General features: G+C 49.1%; 1 protein-coding gene across 3 annotated transcripts; it reads left to right on the top strand.

Annotated features, from left to right (window-relative positions):
- Positions 1–13,439: 13,439 nt before the first annotated feature.
- LOC120990709 (carcinoembryonic antigen-related cell adhesion molecule 1-like) lies at positions 13,440–18,912 on the top strand. Of its 3 annotated transcripts, none has more exons than XM_040419629.1 (4): positions 13,440–13,886; positions 16,631–16,741; positions 18,269–18,548; positions 18,600–18,912. In XM_040419629.1, exons 1-3 carry the CDS (start codon positions 13,502–13,504, stop codon positions 18,280–18,282), a joined length of 510 nt encoding a protein of 169 aa, XP_040275563.1. In that variant the 5' UTR covers positions 13,440–13,501; the 3' UTR covers positions 18,283–18,548; positions 18,600–18,912. The 3 variants fall into 3 exon arrangements, with proteins under 3 accessions (XP_040275563.1, XP_040275552.1, XP_040275558.1); XM_040419618.1 differs by having other exon boundaries at positions 13,441–13,887; positions 16,602–16,741; XM_040419624.1 differs by having other exon boundaries at positions 13,446–13,886; positions 16,616–16,741.
- Positions 18,913–18,917: the final 5 nt, after the last annotated feature.

Here is an 18,917-nt window from a genome sequence, read left to right on the forward strand (position 1 = left end):
AGGCTTCAGGTGGGGGAATGGGAGTAACAGAAAATACCCGGCTGTTACCTGTAGTATCCTGCCTGTGATCAGTGACGCCAGGTTTCAGGTGGGGGGGGGGAAGTAACAGAAAGTATCCTGCCTGTGATCAGTGACGCCAGGCTTCAGGTGGGGGAATGGGAGTAACAGAAATTACCCGGCTGTTACCTGTAGTATCCTGCCTGTAATCTGTGACGAAAGGCTTCAGGGGAGGGGGGGGGGAGTAACAGAAAATACCCGGCTATTACCTGTAGTATCCTGCCTGTAATCAGTCATGCCAGGCTACAAGTGGGGGAGGGAAATAACAGAAAATACCTGTCTTTTACCTGTAGTATCCTGCCTATAATCAGTGACGCCAGTCTTTAGGTGGGGAGGGAGTAACAGAAAATACCCGGCTGTCACCAGTAATATCCTGCCTGTTATCAATGACGTCAGGCTTCAGGTGAGGGGGGGCGGGGGGAAGTAACAGAAAATACCCGGCTGTAACCTGTAATATCCTACCTATAATCAGTGATGCCAGGCTTCAGTTGGGGGGTGGGGGGAGTAACAGAAAATACCCGGCTGTCACCTGTAGTACCCTGCCTGTAATCAGTGATGCCAGGCTTCCGGGGGTATGGGGAGAAGTAACAGAAAATACCCGGCTGTCACCTGTAGTACCCTGCCTGTAATCCGTGATGCTAGGCTTCAGTTGGGGGGGCGCAGTTTCGGGAGTAAAAGAAAATACCCGGCTGTAACCTGTAATATCCTACCTATAATCAGTGATGCTAGGCTTCAGTTGGGGGGGCGGGTGGGAAGTAACAGAAAATACCCGGGTGTCACCTGTTGTACCCTGCCTGTAATCGTGTAATCGATGACGACAGGCTTCAGGTGGGGGGAGGGTGGAGAAGTAACAGAAAATACCCGGCTGTCACCTGTAGTACCCTGCCTGTAATCAGTGATGCTAGGCTTCAGTTGGGGGGGGGGGGGGGAAGTAACAGAAAATACCCGGCTCTCACCTGTAGTACCCTGCCTGTAATCAGTGATGCCAGGCTTCAGTTGGGGGGGCGGGGGGGAAGTAACAGAAAATACCCGGCTCTCACCTGTAGTACCCTGCCTGTAATCAGTGATGCTAGGCTTCAGTTGGGGGGGCGCAGTTTCAGGAGTAACAGAAAATACCCGGCTTTAACCTGTAATATCCTACCTATAAGCAGTGATGCTAGGCTTCAGTTGGGGGGGCGGGTGGGAAGTAACAGAAAATACCCGGGTGTCACCTGTTGTACCCTGCCTGTAATCGTGTAATCGATGACGACAGGCTTCAGGTGGGGGGAGGGTGGAGAAGTAACAGAAAATACCCGGCTGTCACCTGTAGTACCCTGCCTGTAATCAGTGATGCTAGGCTTCAGTTGGGGGGGTTGGGGGGAAGTAACAGAAAATACCCGGCTCTCACCTGTAGTACCCTGCCTGTAATCAGTGATGCTAGGCTTCAGTTGGGGGGGGCGGGGGGAAGTAACAGAAAATACCCGTCTGTTACCTGTAGTACACTGCCTGTAATCGATGACGCCAGGCTTCAGGTGGGCGGGGGAGAAACAGGGTGGATAAAAATCAATGATTATTATTATTTTATTTTTTTTATCAGATTCTTTTGATTTAAATTGGATTTTTCTTTATATAAAATTATTTTTGAGGAAAACCTATTACCATCCAAAGGTTTTTCCATCATGAAATAAAGATGAGTTTATTAGAATAAGGCTGTACATGTGTAACTCCATGTATCCATTCACAAGGTCCGGCTCCTCCAGAGGTTTCTGTAGGATTATTGGCCGTTCCTACAAGATATTATCACAGAGGCTTGGTTTACTGTCGCAGTTCTCAAAACTGAATATGACTGAGCAGAGATCACAGGCCGCCTCTTCTTCACAGCAAAACTGTTATAACATGAACAGAGCGGAGAAAAAGACCTTAATCCTAACGTCTACAAACCTCTGAAGGCAGAATCCACCGAATATGAAAAGCTGTTATTCTGAAAACCTTCATCTACTTCCATATTACAAGTTATACCAGCGAGAATCAGTCTTTATGTAGAAAACTAGGATCTAAATCAAATCCACCCTGGGGAGAAGTAACAGAAAATACTCGGCTGTTACCTGTAGTATCCTGCCTGTAATCAGTGACGCCAGGCTTCCGGGGGTATGGGGAGAAGTAACAGAAAATACCCGGCTGTTACCTGTAGTATCCTGCCTGTAATCCGTGACGCCAGGCTACAAGTGGGGGGAGGGAGGGAAGTAACAGAAAATACCCGGCTGTCACCTGTAGTATCCTGCCTGTAATCAGTGACGCCAGGCTTCAGGTGGGGGAAGGGGAGTAACAGAAAATACCCGGCTGTTACCTGTAATATCCTGCCTGTAATCAGTGACGCCAGGCTTTAGGTGGGGGGGGGGGGGGAGAAGTAACAGAAAATACCCGGCTGTTACCTGTAATATCCTGCCTGTAATCAGTGACGCCAGGCTTCAGGTGGGGGGGGGAGTAGTAACAGAAAATACCCGGCTGTTACCTGTAATATCCTGCCTGTGATCAGTGACGCCAGGCTTCAGGTGGGGGGGAGAAGTAAAAGAAAATACCCGGCTATTACCTATAGTATACTGCCTGTAATCAGTGATGCCAGGCTACAAGTGGGGGGAGGGAGGGAAGTAACAGAAAATACCCGGCTGTCACCAGTAATATCCTGCCTGTAATCAGTGACGCCAGGCTTTAGGTGGGGGAAGGGGAGTAACAGAAAATACCCGGCTGTTACCTGTTGTATCCTGCCTGTAATCAGTGACGCCAGGCTTCAGGTGGGGGGGGGAGTAGTAACAGAAAATACCCGGCTGTTACCTGTAATATCCTGCCTCTAATCAGTGACATCAGGCTTCAGGTGGGGGAAGGGGAGTAACAGAAAATACCCGGCTGTTACCTGTAGTATCCTGCCTGTGATCAGTGACACCAGGTTTCAGGTGAGGGGGGGGAGTAACAGAAAATACCCGGCTGTTACCTGTAGTATCCTGCCTGTGATCAGTGACGCCAGGTTTCAGGTGGGGGGGGGGGGAGTAACAGAAAATACCCGGCTGTTACCTGTAGTATCCTGCCTGTAATCCGTGATGCCAGGTTTCAGGTGAGGGGGGGGGGGGGAGTAACAGAAAATATCCGGCTGTTACCTGTAGTATCCTGCCTGTGATCAGTGACGCCAGGTTTCAGGTGGGGGGGGGAAGTAACAGAAAATACCCTGCTGTTACCTGTAGTATCCTGCCTGTGATCAGTGACGCCAGGCTTCAGGTGGGGGAATGGGAGTAACAGAAAATACCCGGCTGTTACCTGTAGTATCCTGCCTGTGATCAGTGACGCCAGGTTTCAGGTGGGGGGGGGAAGTAACAGAAATTACCCGGCTGTTACCTGTAGTATCCTGCCTGTGATCAGTGACGCCAGGCTTCAGGTGGGGGAATGGGAGTAACAGAAATTACCCGGCTGTTACCTGTAGTATCCTGCCTGTAATCAGTGACGCCAGGCTTCCGGGGGTATGGGGAGAAGTAACAGAAAATACCCGGCTGTTACCTGTAGTATCCTGCCTGTAATCCGTGACGCCAGGCTACAAGTGGGGGGAGGGAGGGAAGTAACAGAAAATACCCGGCTGTCACCTGTAGTATCCTGCCTGTAATCAGTGACGCCAGGCTTCAGGTGGGGGAAGGGGAGTAACAGAAAATACCCGGCTGTTACCTGTAATATCCTGCCTGTAATCAGTGACGCCAGGCTTTAGGTGGGGGGGGGGGAGGGGAGAAGTAACAGAAAATACCCGGCTGTCACCTGTAGTACCCTGCCTGTAATCAGTGATGCTAGGCTTCAGTTGGGGGGGTGGGGGGGAAGTAACAGAAAATACCCGGCTCTCACCTGTAGTACCCTGCCTGTAATCAGTGATGCCAGGCTTCAGTTGGGGGGGCGGGGGGGAAGTAACAGAAAATACCCGGCTCTCACCTGTAGTACCCTGCCTGTAATCAGTGATGCTAGGCTTCAGTTGGGGGGGCGCAGTTTCAGGAGTAACAGAAAATACCCGGCTTTAACCTGTAATATCCTACCTATAAGCAGTGATGCTAGGCTTCAGTTGGGGGGGCGGGTGGGAAGTAACAGAAAATACCCGGGTGTCACCTGTTGTACCCTGCCTGTAATCGTGTAATCGATGACGACAGGCTTCAGGTGGGGGGAGGGTGGAGAAGTAACAGAAAATACCCGGCTGTCACCTGTAGTACCCTGCCTGTAATCAGTGATGCTAGGCTTCAGTTGGGGGGGTTGGGGGGAAGTAACAGAAAATACCCGGCTCTCACCTGTAGTACCCTGCCTGTAATCAGTGATGCTAGGCTTCAGTTGGGGGGGCGGGGGGAAGTAACAGAAAATACCCGGCTGTTACCTGTAGTACACTGCCTGTAATCGTGTAATCGATGACGCCAGGCTTCAGGTGGGCGGGGGAGAAACAGGGTGGATAAAAATCAATGATTATTATTTTTTTTTTTTTTTATCAGATTCTTTTGATTTAAATTGGATTTTTCTTTATATAAAATTATTTTTGAGGAAAACCTATTACCATCCAAAGGTTTTTCCATCATGAAATAAAGATGAGTTTATTAGAATAAGGCTGTACATGTGTAACTCCATGTATCCATTCACAAGGTCCGGCTCCTCCAGAGGTTTCTGTAGGATTATTGGCCGTTCCTACAAGATATTATCACAGAGGCTTGGTTTACTGTCGCAGTTCTCAAAACTGAATATGACTGAGCAGAGATCACAGGCCGCCTCTTCTTCACAGCAAAACTGTTATAACATGAACAGAGCGGAGAAAAAGACCTTAATCCTAACGTCTACAAACCTCTGAAGGCAGAATCCACCGAATATGAAAAGCTGTTATTCTGAAAACCTTCATCTACTTCCATATTACAAGTTATACCAGCGAGAATCAGTCTTTATGTAGAAAACTAGGATCTAAATCAAATCCACCCTGGGGAGAAGTAACAGAAAATACTCGGCTGTTACCTGTAGTATCCTGCCTGTAATCAGTGACGCCAGGCTTCCGGGGGTATGGGGAGAAGTAACAGAAAATACCCGGCTGTTACCTGTAGTATCCTGCCTGTAATCCGTGACGCCAGGCTACAAGTGGGGGGAGGGAGGGAAGTAACAGAAAATACCCGGCTGTCACCTGTAGTATCCTGCCTGTAATCAGTGACGCCAGGCTTCAGGTGGGGGAAGGGGAGTAACAGAAAATACCCGGCTGTTACCTGTAATATCCTGCCTGTAATCAGTGACGCCAGGCTTTAGGTGGGGGGGGGGGGGAGAAGTAACAGAAAATACCCGGCTGTTACCTGTAATATCCTGCCTGTAATCAGTGACGCCAGGCTTCAGGTGGGGGGGGAGTAGTAACAGAAAATACCCGGCTGTTACCTGTAATATCCTGCCTGTGATCAGTGACGCCAGGCTTCAGGTGGGGGGGAGAAGTAAAAGAAAATACCCGGCTATTACCTATAGTATACTGCCTGTAATCAGTGATGCCAGGCTACAAGTGGGGGGAGGGAGGGAAGTAACAGAAAATACCCGGCTGTCACCAGTAATATCCTGCCTGTAATCAGTGACGCCAGGCTTTAGGTGGGGGAAGGGGAGTAACAGAAAATACCCGGCTGTTACCTGTTGTATCCTGCCTGTAATCAGTGACGCCAGGCTTCAGGTGGGGGGGGGAGTAGTAACAGAAAATACCCGGCTGTTACCTGTAATATCCTGCCTCTAATCAGTGACATCAGGCTTCAGGTGGGGGAAGGGGAGTAACAGAAAATACCCGGCTGTTACCTGTAGTATCCTGCCTGTGATCAGTGACGCCAGGCTTCAGGTGGGGGGGAGAAGTAACAGAAAATACCCGGCTGTTACCTGTAGTATCCTGCCTGTAATCAGTGACGCCAGGCTTCAGGTGGGGGAAGGGGAGTAACAGAAAATACCCGGCTGTTACCTGTAGTATCCTGCCTGTGATCAGTGACGCCAGGCTTCAGGTGGGGGGGAGAAGTAACAGAAAATACCCGGCTGTTACCTGTAGTATCCTGCCTGTAATCCGTGACGCCAGGCTTCAGGTGGGGGTGGGGAGAAGTAACAGAAAATACCTGGCTGTTACCTGTAGTATCCTGCCTGTAATCAGTGACGCCAGGCTTCAGGTGGGGGAAGGGGAGTAACAGAAAATACACGGCTGTTACCTATAATATCCTGCCTGTAATCAGTGACGCCAGGCTTCAGGTGGGGGGGGAGTAGTAACAGAAAATACCCGGCTGTTACCTGTAATATCCTGCCTGTGATCAGTGACGCCAGGCTTCAGGTGGGGGGGGAGAAGTAAAAGAAAATACCCGGCTATTACCTATAGTATACTGCCTGTAATCAGTGATGCCAGGCTACAAGTGGGGGGAGGGAGGGAAGTAACAGAAAATACCCGGCTGTCACCAGTAATATCCTGCCTGTAATCAGTGACGCCAGGCTTCAGGTGGGGGAAGGGGAGTAACAGAAAATACCCGGCTGTTACCTGTTGTATCCTGCCTGAAATCAGTGATGCCAGGCTTCAGGTGGGGGGGGGAGTAGTAACAGAAAATACCCGGCTGTTACCTGTAATATCCTGCCTGTAATCAGTGACGCCAGGCTTTAGGTGGGGGGGGGAGAAATAACAGAAAATACCCGGCTGTTACCTGTAATATCCTGCCTGTAATCAGTGACGCCAGGCTTCAGGTAGGGGAAGGGGAGTAACAGAAAATACACGGCTGTTACCTGTAATATCCTGCCTGTGATCAGTGACGCCAGGCTTCAGGTGGGGGGGAGAAGTAAAAGAAAATACCCGGCTATTACCTATAGTATACTGCCTGTAATCAGTGATGCCAGGCTACAAGTGGGGGGAGGGAGGGAAGTAACAGAAAATACCCGGCTGTCACCAGTAATATCCTGCCTGTAATCAGTGACGCCAGGCTTCAGGTGGGGGAAGGGGAGTAACAGAAAATACCCGGCTGTTACCTGTTGTATCCTGCCTGAAATCAGTGATGCCAGGCTTCAGGTGGGGGGGGGAGTAGTAACAGAAAATACCCGGCTGTTACCTGTAATATCCTGCCTGTAATCAGTGACGCCAGGCTTTAGGTCGGGGGGGGGAGAAATAACAGAAAATACCCGGCTGTTACCTGTAATATCCTGCCTGTAATCAGTGACGCCAGGCTTCAGGTAGGGGAAGGGGAGTAACAGAAAATACCCGGCTGTTACCTGTAATATCCTGCCTGTAATCAGTGACGCCAGGCTTCAGGTGGGGGAAGGGGAGTAACAGAAAATACCCGGCTGTTACCTGTAATACCCTGCCTGTAATCAGTGACGCCAGGCTTCAGGTGGGGGAAGGGGAGTAACAGAAAATACCCGGCTGTTACCTGTAATACCCTGCCTGTAATCAGTGACGCCAGGCTTCAGGTAGGGGAGGGGGGAGAAGTAACAGAAAATACACGGCTGTCACCTGTAGAGTATCCTGCCTGTAATCCGTGACGCCAGGCTTCAGGTGGGGGTGGGGAGAAGTAACAGAAAATACCCGGCTGTTACCTGTAATATCCTGCCTGTAATCCGTGACGCCAGGCTTCAGGTGGGGGGGAGAAGTTAAAGAAAATACCCGGCTATTACCTATAGTATATTCATATTGCCTGTAATCAGTGATGCCATGCTACAAGTGTGGGGAGGGAGGGAAGTAACAGAAAATACCCGGCTGTCGCCAGTAATATCCTGCCTGTGATCAGTGATGCCAGGCTTCAGGTGGGGGAAGGGGAGTAACAGAAAATACCCGGCTGTTAACTATTGTATCCTGCCTGTAATCAGTGACGCCAGGCTTCAGGTGGGGGAAGGGGAGTAACAGAAAATACCCGGCTGTTAACTATTGTATCCTGCCTGTAATCAGAACGCCAGGCTTCAGGTGGGGGGAGGGGGGAGAATTAACAGAAAATACACGGCTGTTACCTGTAATATCCTGCCTGTAATCAGTGACGCCAGGCTTCAGGTGGGGGAAGGGGAGTAACAGAAAATTCCTGGCGGTTACCTGTAGTATCCTGCCTGTAATCAGAACGCCAGGCTTCAGGTGGGGGGGGGGGGGACAGAAAATACCCGGCTATAGAATATCCTGCCGTCCTATCCCCAGTAACTCCTGTGCAGAGCTCCCAGTCATTGCAACTGGTTTTGGAAGAAGGAACACTGAAAGTAGTTGCAATGAGACTATTAGTACCTGTTCCCCAGGATCCGTGGAAAACGTGGTACTATTCAACAGTATATCTGATAGAAAACCCAATTGGGACTCATCGGATAATAATTGTAAAATCCCTGAACAGTTCTATGACCTATGAGGGGTTTGAGATGGAGAGGTCTACCCTGGGGGATTCTCGCCATCTTCAGGGGGCCTATTATCCTCATCCAGTCTGCAAGGAAGGTCAGAGGTTTTCCTAAACAAATCAGATCTTTTTGCTTCCATATTCGGGATAACCTCTGCCCCGAGAGTATTCACAAGGATAATGGTAGAGGTCAGACTTCTCATCTCTTAATAGTGGGCCATTCAAAGACCAGTCTGGAAACGGCAAGTCTCTGTACAAACCAGGATGGGTGTTAAATTGGGGAAAATCCAACACGAAATCCAAACATCGCAAGGATCATATTTGTAGGAACACTCAGATTCCATAGAACAAAAAAGTTTCCTTCCCCTTCAAAAAATGGAAAAGGTCTTGGAGCAAGTAGAAAACGTTGTAATTGCCCCTCAGTGTCCTTATTGGGCACTGGGACATCTTGCAGTCCTGCCATCAGTTGGGTTCAGGCCCATTCCAGGATCTTGCAGTGGTGTATTCTGGGAAATAAAGGAGGAACCAGGAGTGTATCACTACAAAAAATATCCCAAAATATTTTTTGCTGGGCAGAATCCAACATAAAATCTCTTGCAGCGGTGCATCGGAGAGGAAAACCAAATATGAGCAGGTCCGGTTAGATCCGGGAGAGTAGAGCACTCGTATGTTCAGGCAGATTGTGACAAAACGGGGAACTCCACAAATAGATCTCTTTGCCTCTGCTCAGAATAGTGATGTCACTGACCTAGTGAGAAACCTAGTGATGTCACTGACCTAGTGAGAAACCTAGTGATGTCACTGTCTAGTGAGAAACCTAGTGATGTCACTGTCTAGTGAGAAACCTAGTGATGTCACTGTCTAGTGAGAAACCTAGTGATGTCACTGACCTAGTGAGAAACCTAGTGATGTCACTGACCTAGTGAGAAACCTAGTGATGTCACTGACCTAGTGAGAAACCTAGTGATGTCACTGTCTAGTGAGAAACCTAGTGATGTCACTGTCTAGTGAGAAACCTAGTGATGTCACTGTCTAGTGAGAAACCTAGTGATGTCACTGTCTAGTGAGAAACCTAGTGATGTCACTGTCTAGTGAGAAACCTAGTGATGTCACTGTCTAGTGAGAAACCTAGTGATGTCACTGACCTAGTGAGAAACCTAGTGATGTCACTGACCTAGTGAGAAACCTAGTGATGTCACTGACCTAGTGAGAAACCTAGTGATGTCACTGACCTAGTGAGAAACCTAGTGATGTCACTGTCTAGTGAGAAACCTAGTGATGTCACTGTCTAGTGAGAAACCTAGTGATGTCACTGACCTAGTGAGAAACCTAGTGATGTCACTGACCTAGTGAGAAACCTAGTGATGTCACTGACCTAGTGAGAAACCTAGTGATGTCACTGTCTAGTGAGAAACCTAGTGATGTCACTGTCTAGTGAGAAACCTAGTGATGTCACTGTCTAGTGAGAAACCTAGTGATGTCACTGTCTAGTGAGAAACCTAGTGATGTCACTGTCTAGTGAGAAACCTAGTGATGTCACTGTCTAGTGAGAAACCTAGTGATGTCACTGACCTAGTGAGAAACCTAGTGATGTCACTGACCTAGTGAGAAACCTAGTGATGTCACTGACCTAGTGAGAAACCTAGTGATGTCACTGACCTAGTGAGAAACCTAGTGATGTCACTGACCTAGTGAGAAACCTAGTGATGTCACTGTCTAGTGAGAAACCTAGTGATGTCACTGACCTAGTGAGAAACCTAGTGATGTCACTGTCTAGTGAGAAACCTAGTGATGTCACTGTCTAGTGAGAAACCTAGTGATGTCACTGTCTAGTGAGAAACCTAGTGATGTCACTGTCTAGTGAGAAACCTAGTGATGTCACTGTCTAGTGAGAAACCTAGTGATGTCACTGACCTAGTGAGAAACCTAGTGATGTCACTGTCTAGTGAGAAACCTAGTGATGTCACTGTCTAGTGAGAAACCTAGTGATGTCACTGTCTAGTGAGAAACCTAGTGATGTCACTGTCTAGTGAGAAACCTAGTGATGTCACTGTCTAGTGAGAAACCTAGTGATGTCACTGTCTAGTGAGAAACCTAGTGATGTCACTGACCTAGTGAGAAACCTAGTGATGTCACTGACCTAGTGAGAAACCTAGTGATGTCACTGACCTAGTGAGAAACCTAGTGATGTCACTGACCTAGTGAGAAACCTAGTGATGTCACTGACCTAGTGAGAAACCTAGTGATGTCACTGACCTAGTGAGAAACCTAGTGATGTCACTGACCTAGTGAGAAACCTAGTGATGTCACTGACCTAGTGAGAAACCTAGTGATGTCACTGACCTAGTGAGAAACCTAGTGATGTCACTGACCTAGTGAGAAACCTAGTGATGTCACTGACCTAGTGAGAAACCTAGTGATGTCACTGACCTAGTGAGAAACCTAGTGATGTCACTGACCTAGTGAGAAACCTAGTGATGTCACTGACCTAGTGAGAAACAAATGCCACTAGACGAGAGGCGTCCATTCAGTCTAGTTTAGATTTTTTTTTTTTGCAGGTAGGATTTAATAAAGGTCTACGTCCTAGCACATTAAAATTACAAACCTCAGCCCTTAGTTCTGTCCTGGATGAGAAGATTGCTGAACATCCTTGGATAATTTAGGTTTATCAAGGGGACCTCTAGACTGGGACCTTTTATTAGATCAGGGGCTTCTCCCTGGGATTTGAACAATTGTCTGAAGCCTCGTTAAAAGTTCTTACCCTTTAAAAACAGTAATTATTTTTTTTTTTTGTTTTTTTGGTAGCCATTGTATCAGTCGGGAGACTAGATGGAATCCTAGCTTTAAAATGCATGGCTCCTTTCCTGAAAATTCTGGAAGTTTCCTCATTCCTTCCTTCCCAAAGTGGTTATGGATTTCCACAGACAGGAGGCGACTGTTCTTTCCTCCTTCTGTGAGAACCCTAAAACGGATATGGAAATGTCTCTTCATCCTCTTGATGTGAGACGTTGGGCTCTGGTAGATTTAGAAGCCACTAAACTTGGAGAAAATCGGAGGCTTTGTTTCTGCAGTTCCAGGATGTAGGCTTCAGGAGATTCCCAGCTGGATGGATCAGGATGGCTTTTTGCGAGGCCTACAGGACTACCAATAGTGTGCCCCAGAGACTCAACCAGAGCAGCTTCAGCTTCCCGGGCAGAAAAAGCTGAAGCCTCGGTTGATCAGATATGTAGGGCTGGTCCATGGTCAGATCCACATACTTCTGCTAAACATTATAGGCTTGACCTTCATGGTAAAAAGGATTGGTCTTTGGCAGAAAAATGCAGCAAGCCGTTGTCCAGCCCTGGTTATTAATCTGGTATGTCTGAGTATTGCCGTTGTGGAGGACGAAAGGAGTAAACCTATTACTCTTACCGGTTATTTCCTTTTCTTGAGTCCTCCGTGATGGAAAGTAAAAAAACAAACCACAATGTATATATTAAAGTGTAGGTTAGGAGGACTTAGAGGAGCTTTCATGGGATTATGGTGCGCCTACCAGATAGGGCGGCACTGTGTCCCCAGCTGTTTTTGGTGCCTGATATGGAGGAAACGGCCAGGTTTCTCAATGGGCGTCTCCTTCTCCCTCTGACGCTCTGCTGCGATTGGGCAGTTCCCTGCCAAGGAGGCGCCCATTGAGAAACCCAGACATATCTGTACTGATACTCTGACGTATCAGGCACCAAAAACAGCGGGGGCCACGGCACCGGGAAGGAGGGGTATTTTAGATACCAAAAAAAAAGTGCTGGCTGCCCTATCTGGTAAGCGTACCAGTTTCTAACCCACAATCCCATGAAAGGTCCTCTTTAAATTTGGGTGTATGAGTATACATGCGGTCAGACTCTCTAGGTGACCAGAAGGACACTGAGGAAGGAGTCACAGGAGAGTCAAATTTATTCTTCCTGTCTCCGCCTGGTTGGGTGGAGGTCTCTCTCTGAGTACTGCCGTTGTGGAGGACTCGAGTAAAGGAAATTACCGGTAAGAGTAATACAGTCTCAGCGGTTAGGGGACCGGAGACAATGGCCACAGGTGACCTCGTCTGAGCGGAGAAATCCTGGAGGCCGCAGAGGACCACGGCTGGGAGAAGATAATGGAAAAATGCCTAAAATGTGCAATGCAGTAGGTTTTCACCGGATATCGATACTTCTAGACCCGGCTCGATTCTATACCTGGATTTGCTATTTTCTGATACTAGGCTGTGCTACTGTGCAGCCTAGTATTAGTTAGAGGACGTGGCACGCACCGCTCTCAGCGCGCGCCATGTTCTCCTCAGCAGCACAGGGGAGAAGGAGGGAGTCAGTGCCGCTGCCACCAATGAAATGGGAGGGTCTGTGGCCACTGCGCCACCAATGAGTATAATGGGGGGGGGTCCACTGCGCCACCAATGGGTATAATACTGAGGGGGGCTGCACTGCGCCACCAATGAGTATAATACTGAGGGGGGGTGCACTGAGCCACCAGTGAAGATAATTAACCTGTTAATACAAGTGTAGGATGCGGGTGCCGGCGGCGGTATGGCATACCCGACTCCCGCCCTCTATGACAGGGCGCTGCCACTATGAGGAGGACGTGGAGACTGTACTGATGTCACTGACCCCATCCCCCCCCCTCCCCGTGATCCGGACGTTGGTAAATGTCTGCATCGTGGCGGCTGAAAACCTAATTAGGTGCAGAATAAAAAGCCCCCACATGGGGCAATCGGAGCATTTTTTAAATTTATTTTTTGGCTGATGTTTTTTAAGTCTATGGGAAATATTAAATAGTGGGCAATTTTTTATTTTTATTTTTTTCGTTTTTCACTCTGGCAGTACATTGTTTCTTTTTTTTCATCCGTGGTGTTTTTGGAACATGGCAGAACTTTCTGGGTTTGGCGTATTTGTCCCATAGACCTCCATTGCTATTTACAAAGGCCTCTCTGGGGGCTCTTTCTCCTTTTTGATACAGATTTTCAATCTTCCCTTTACCATCCACTCCACTTAAAGGGGTGCATCTGGAGCACCCTGCCGAGTTCAGCTGATTGTCATGGGTCTGGTTATTTCCGGGGATGTGTCCCTCCTGTGCATCGCCAGCAGTAGGCCTGTGATATGGCCGCATCATTCTTTGTGTTTCTGTCTCTCGCAGTTCTCCTGGCCACGTGGACGCGTTCAGTCTTTGGTATTAGCATTGAGATTTACCCACCTTCTCCTGGAGTCAACGAGACTGTAACTCTCAATGTCATTGATGTACGTGGGACACTTCTCTATGCAGATTGGTACAAAGGAAAGAACACGAGCGCAGAATTTCAGATCATAAGGTTCAACAGAAACGCCCCAAAGAACTTTGGAAAGAGGTACTTCACAGAAGCTGACGTGTTTGAAAATGGCTCCTTACAGATTAGCAATGTCCAGAAGATTCATGAAGGCTTTTACACAGTCAACGTGCAAACGGAAATGCCACTCCAGGATGCCACAGTGCTCCTGACGTTAAAAGGTAAGTTGTGCCGATAGCGGCTCACATTCCAGTCAGTTCTCCTGTCTCCAGTGCTAGCTAGATAATGAAAGCCACACCACCTGTCCATGAGACCTGAGGAATTCACCCCGTCCTGTAAGAGAAGGCCCTCCACCTGTCCATGAGACCTGAGGAATTCACCCCGTCCTGTAAGAGAGGGCCCTCCACTTGTCCATGAATCCACCCTCTGTCCTATATGAGTAGAGGACCCACCACCTGTCCATGAGACCTGAGGAATTCACCCCGTCCTGTAAGAGAGGGCCCTCCACATGTCCATGAGACCTGAGGAATTCACCCCTGTCCTGTATGAGGAGAGAACCCACCACTGGTCCATGAGACCTGAGGAATTCACCCCGTCCTGTAAGAGAGGGCCCTCCACATGTCCATGAGACCTGATGAATTCACCCCTGTCCTGTATGAGGAGAGGACCCACCACTGGTCCATGAGACCTGATGAATTCACCCCTGTCCTGTATGAGTAGAGGACCCACCACCGGTCCATGAGACCTGATGAATTCACCCCTGTCCTGTATGAGGAGAGGACCCACCACCTGTCCATGAGACCTGAGGAATTCACCCCTGTCCTGTAAGAGAGGGCCCTCCACTTGTCCATGAATCCACCCTCTGTCCTATATGAGTAGAGCACCCACCACCTGTCCATGAGACCTGAGGAATTCACCCCGTCCTGTAAGAGGACCCTCCACATGTCCATGAGACCTGAGGAATTCATCCCGTCCTGTATGAGTAGAGGACCCACCACCTGTCCATGAGACCTGAGGAATTCACCCCTGTCCTGTATGAGGAGAGAACCCACCACTGGTCCATGAGACCTGAGGAATTCACCCCGTCCTGTAAGAGAGGGCCCTCCACATGTCCATGAGACCTGAGGAATTCACCCCGTCCTGTAAGAGAGGGCCCTCCACATGTCCATGAGACCTGAGGAATTCACCCCTGTCCTGTATGAGGAGAGAACCCACCACTGGTCCATGAGACCTGAGGAATTCATCCCGTCCTGTATGAGGAGAGAACCCACCACTGGTCCATGAGACCTGAGGAATTCACCCCTGTCCTGTATGAGGGGAGCACCCACCACCTGTCCATGAGACCTGAGGAATTCACCCCGTCCTGTATGAGTAGAGGACCCTCCACATGTCCATGAGACCTGAGGAATTCACCCCTGTCCTGTATGAGGAGAGGACCCACCACTGGTCCACGAACCCTGATGAATTCACCGTGTCCACCCCACTGCTCAGGATCTTGGGGATCTGCTCTGTAAGTGCAGATGAGGCTTTCGTGGACCCTTTTCATGACCATTCATGTATATCTAGACACGGCTTTACCCAGTCATTATTGTGATGCCCATGTGAACCCAGTGTCGGCCGGTGGAGGTGAGTCGATCTCCCACTCGCTCATTAGCCACCTAACGTGTTTAACGTCTTCAGGGGTTACATTGTATAATTACTGGTGGCTTCATGCATTTGATGCAGGGGGACTCCCGGCTAGGGATCGACCGATTATCGGTTTTACCAATATTATCGGCCGATATTCAGGATTTTGAACGTTATCGGTATCGGCATCTATTTTGCCGATATACTGATAATGTATTGGGAACACAGAACGCACTGCTCTCAGCGCTCTCCGCATTCCCTCAGCACAGGGGAGAAGGAAGCAGTGTCTCCTCCCCCTGTGCTGCCGCCAATGAGAGGAGAGAAGACAAGAGGAGGGGAGGGGCTGTGGCCACCGCTCCACCAATGAACATAAGTCTTTCATTCATATACAGGAGGTGGGAGCTGCAGAATCACATAGCCGGCTCCTGACCTCTATGAGCGGTAGCTGCGATCCGCGGTAGTTAACCCCTCAGGTACCACAGATCGCAGCTACCGCTCATAGAGGTCGGGAGCCGGCTATGTGATTCTGCAGCCATCTCCCGCCTCCTGTATATGAATGATTGAGAGACTCATCTTCATTGGTGGTGCAGTGCGCCCCCCCCAAGCCCCCCAGTATTAATCATTGGTGGCGCAGTGCGCCCCCCACCCCCATCCCTATAGTAAAAACATTGGTGGCGCAGTGCGCCCCCCCCACCCAGTATTACTCATTGGTGGCAGTGGCCACAGGGTCCCCTCTCCCCTCCTCCTCCGATCGGAGCCCCAGCAGTGTAATCCTGGGGCTCCGATCGGTTACCATGGCAGCCAGGACGCTACTGAAGCCCTGGCTGCCATGATAAGCTCCATGCTGCTGTGTGCACAAAGCACAGAGCAGCAGGGACAGTGTGAGCTCCTATTTACCCTGATGGAGATCTATCAGGGTGAATGGGACAAGGGTTCTAGTCCCTAAGGGGGCTAAAAGTTAGTAAAAAAAAAAAAAAAATTAAATATAAATGAAAAAGAAAGATTTACAAAAAAAATAAAAATACATGTTAACAATAAACATTAATTTTCAGCAGATGTGTGTAGGAAATTTTTTTTAATTTTTTTTTTCAAGAATGAAAATTCCCAGAATATCGGTATAAATTATCGGCCTGAAAGTTCACAAATTATCGGTATCGGTATCGGCCCTAAAAAATCAATATCGGTTGATCCCGGCTGCCGAATGTGTAGGGGGGTGAAGTCAAACACGGTCACCGGTGGTGTTTTTTTTAGTCGTCATGGTGACGGTGTTTTTTCCTGTAGTACTTGTCCAGCTGGTATTTACGTCTCCTCTTACATTCCACAGGCGCAGATTCCACAGGAGGATTGGGCAGCGGTGCGATCGCAGGAATTGCCATCGCCGTGATAGCAGTTGTTTTGGGATTGTCCGGGATAATAGTCTATGTGTTGATGAAGAAAAACAAATCATCGGGTAAGTAGAAGAGCTGTAAGTGTTCAGGACGGCAGGAGCCAGGCCAATGTAGTATTCCACAGGTAAATGCAGATCCCGGTTTGGGTTCATGGTGGACAAGCGGCAGGTTATAGAACAAGGGAAGCAGATTGGGGTCACCCACCTCCTGGAAGAGAGCAGAGCCCACTGCTGGCGAAGCACCTGGACCCTCAGAAGGTTTGTAAAATGGGCGGTCCTACAGTGATTGACAGCTGAGTGTGACCGCCCACTCGGCGGCTCCATTCTCAGTGTGATCCGGCCAGTGTTAGAGGGGCTGTCCCTGCAGGACACCCTTGTGTCCGCTCTCCTGACATGTCTTCCCCATGAATCTTTCCATAGAAGTCTGCCTGGTTTTGTTCTTCTGTTACTCCTCCTGGAAATGTATAAGTACATTGACAGTTGACCATCCCCCGTGTCGATGGGCACGTCTCCCTACAGTCAGATACTCTGGACAGTGTTGACGTGGAGTTTCTTCGGAAGGAAGGAGGCCCCAGTGCGAGGTCCTCATTAATGGGCCATATGGATATGGTGGAGCAGGGTCCCCCCACTACTAGTGAACACGGATTCCTGCTCCCTCATCCATATGTGGCCAGTGTTCACATCTGCTGAAATGCTGCATCCAATGCGACGAGTGCATGAGATAAGACCGAGCATTAGCTGAGCTGCGGAGTCGCCCTCTGATTCCTGGTGGCGGCTGCAGGGCCCGGGATGATTAGAGCCATATTCTTGTGTTATCGTGAACATCCTCGATCCTGCACTATAAGTTCTCGTCAATAACTGTTCCTACAACTTTGCATAAATTAATAGTATGAGGAACCCCAAGAAACTTTGTAATATATCTTCTATATATCTTATGTATGTCTACTTCTTATTTTATCAGCTGCCACCAGGCTTCCCTCCCTTGCTATTTGCATTTCTTTTTGAAATGTGCTTTGAATCTGTCCAGGACGGGATCAGCTGAAGGACAATATTACACCTGTCAATAGAACTCTATGGAGAGGGGAGGGGGTGGAGTGAGCAGCAGCAGAGACACACAGTCAGAGACACACAGTCAGAGACTGCTGCTGCTGCTAAATAGAAAGTTTTATATCTCGGCCCTAGTGCTTTATTCACATGTCCTCCATTAACCATGTGGGTGCTTCTGAGTAAGATCTGGTTAGGAAGTAGCTTCTCCTCTACTTTCTGTGTGTAGTGGATTCATACTGGCGTTAATAATTTCGGCAGGGAAACAGCCTTCCGAATCCGTAACTACGATGTGCTGCCAAAAGTCCATCCGCCCATAACGCAGCACAGAACAGAGCGGGCGCCTCCTGAATCCTACGCGGCCTCCAGATATAAAACTAGATCACATCTTTGAAGGGGTAAATGTTAGATCAGTGGGGGTCTGACGTCCAGCACGGCCCCCGCTGCCTGTCCATACGGCACTATAGGAACAGCAGAGGTGCGCTAAGGTTTCTGCTTGGACTATTGTGTTTTGACTTTTATTCCATTGGATTCTTTTATCCGCAGACCCCGCCAAGTGACACAGAGCGGCCCCCGTGATATTCCATGATTGGCTTGAGGTCAGAGGTGGAACCTCCCAGAAGCTTATTGGATCTGCCCGCTAAATCCTGGTCCCGCTGCTTCACCTCGGACAGGCAGATTTACTAACGCCGAGGGCTCGTCTGCACAGCTTGAACTATAATTGCATGTATTGTCTGCAGAATCTAATGTTAAAGGGGCTATCCTGCCAAAAGTATTGCCTACCCACGGAGAAGTATGGGATAGCCATACGGTCTGGCCAAGGGGGGTCCCAGTGGTCCAGAGAACAGGGGTCCTTCAGTCAGCTCTGTGCCTGGAGCCGTAGAGGCCATGTCGCTCCACCGTGCCAGTCACCCCTCCTGTGGATAGCCCCTTTAAACGTCACATTCTGGGCGGCTGCCTCCAGGCTTTCAGGTGTCCTCTCTTCTGTCTCTCTCTCTCCTTCGGTGCACGGTATAAAGATGGCTGACACTACCCACGCTTCCTGTACGGTGAATGGGTTAGAGGTCACTGGTAATCCACATCCAGGCCATGGGCCAGAATTCGGAGCTATAGTCGGACCTCTAGTGATGACGGGTGTCATGGGCTCCTGCAGTGATTACCCCAAATGATCGGAGAAGGGTTGAACCTGATGGAC

Source organism: Bufo bufo, chromosome 1, assembly GCF_905171765.1.
Source record: "Bufo bufo chromosome 1, aBufBuf1.1, whole genome shotgun sequence".
Classification (NCBI taxonomy): domain Eukaryota; kingdom Metazoa; phylum Chordata; class Amphibia; order Anura; family Bufonidae; genus Bufo; species Bufo bufo.

Coding starts and splice junctions, on each gene's coding strand:
- LOC120990709 (XM_040419618.1), top strand. CDS start 13,502: ATGGCCGCATCATTCTTTGTGTTTCTGTCTCTCGCAGTTCTCCTGGCC. Junction 13,888..16,601: donor GTGCTCCTGACGTTAAAAGG/TAAGTTGTGCCG, acceptor TTTACGTCTCCT/CTTACATTCCACAGGCGCAG.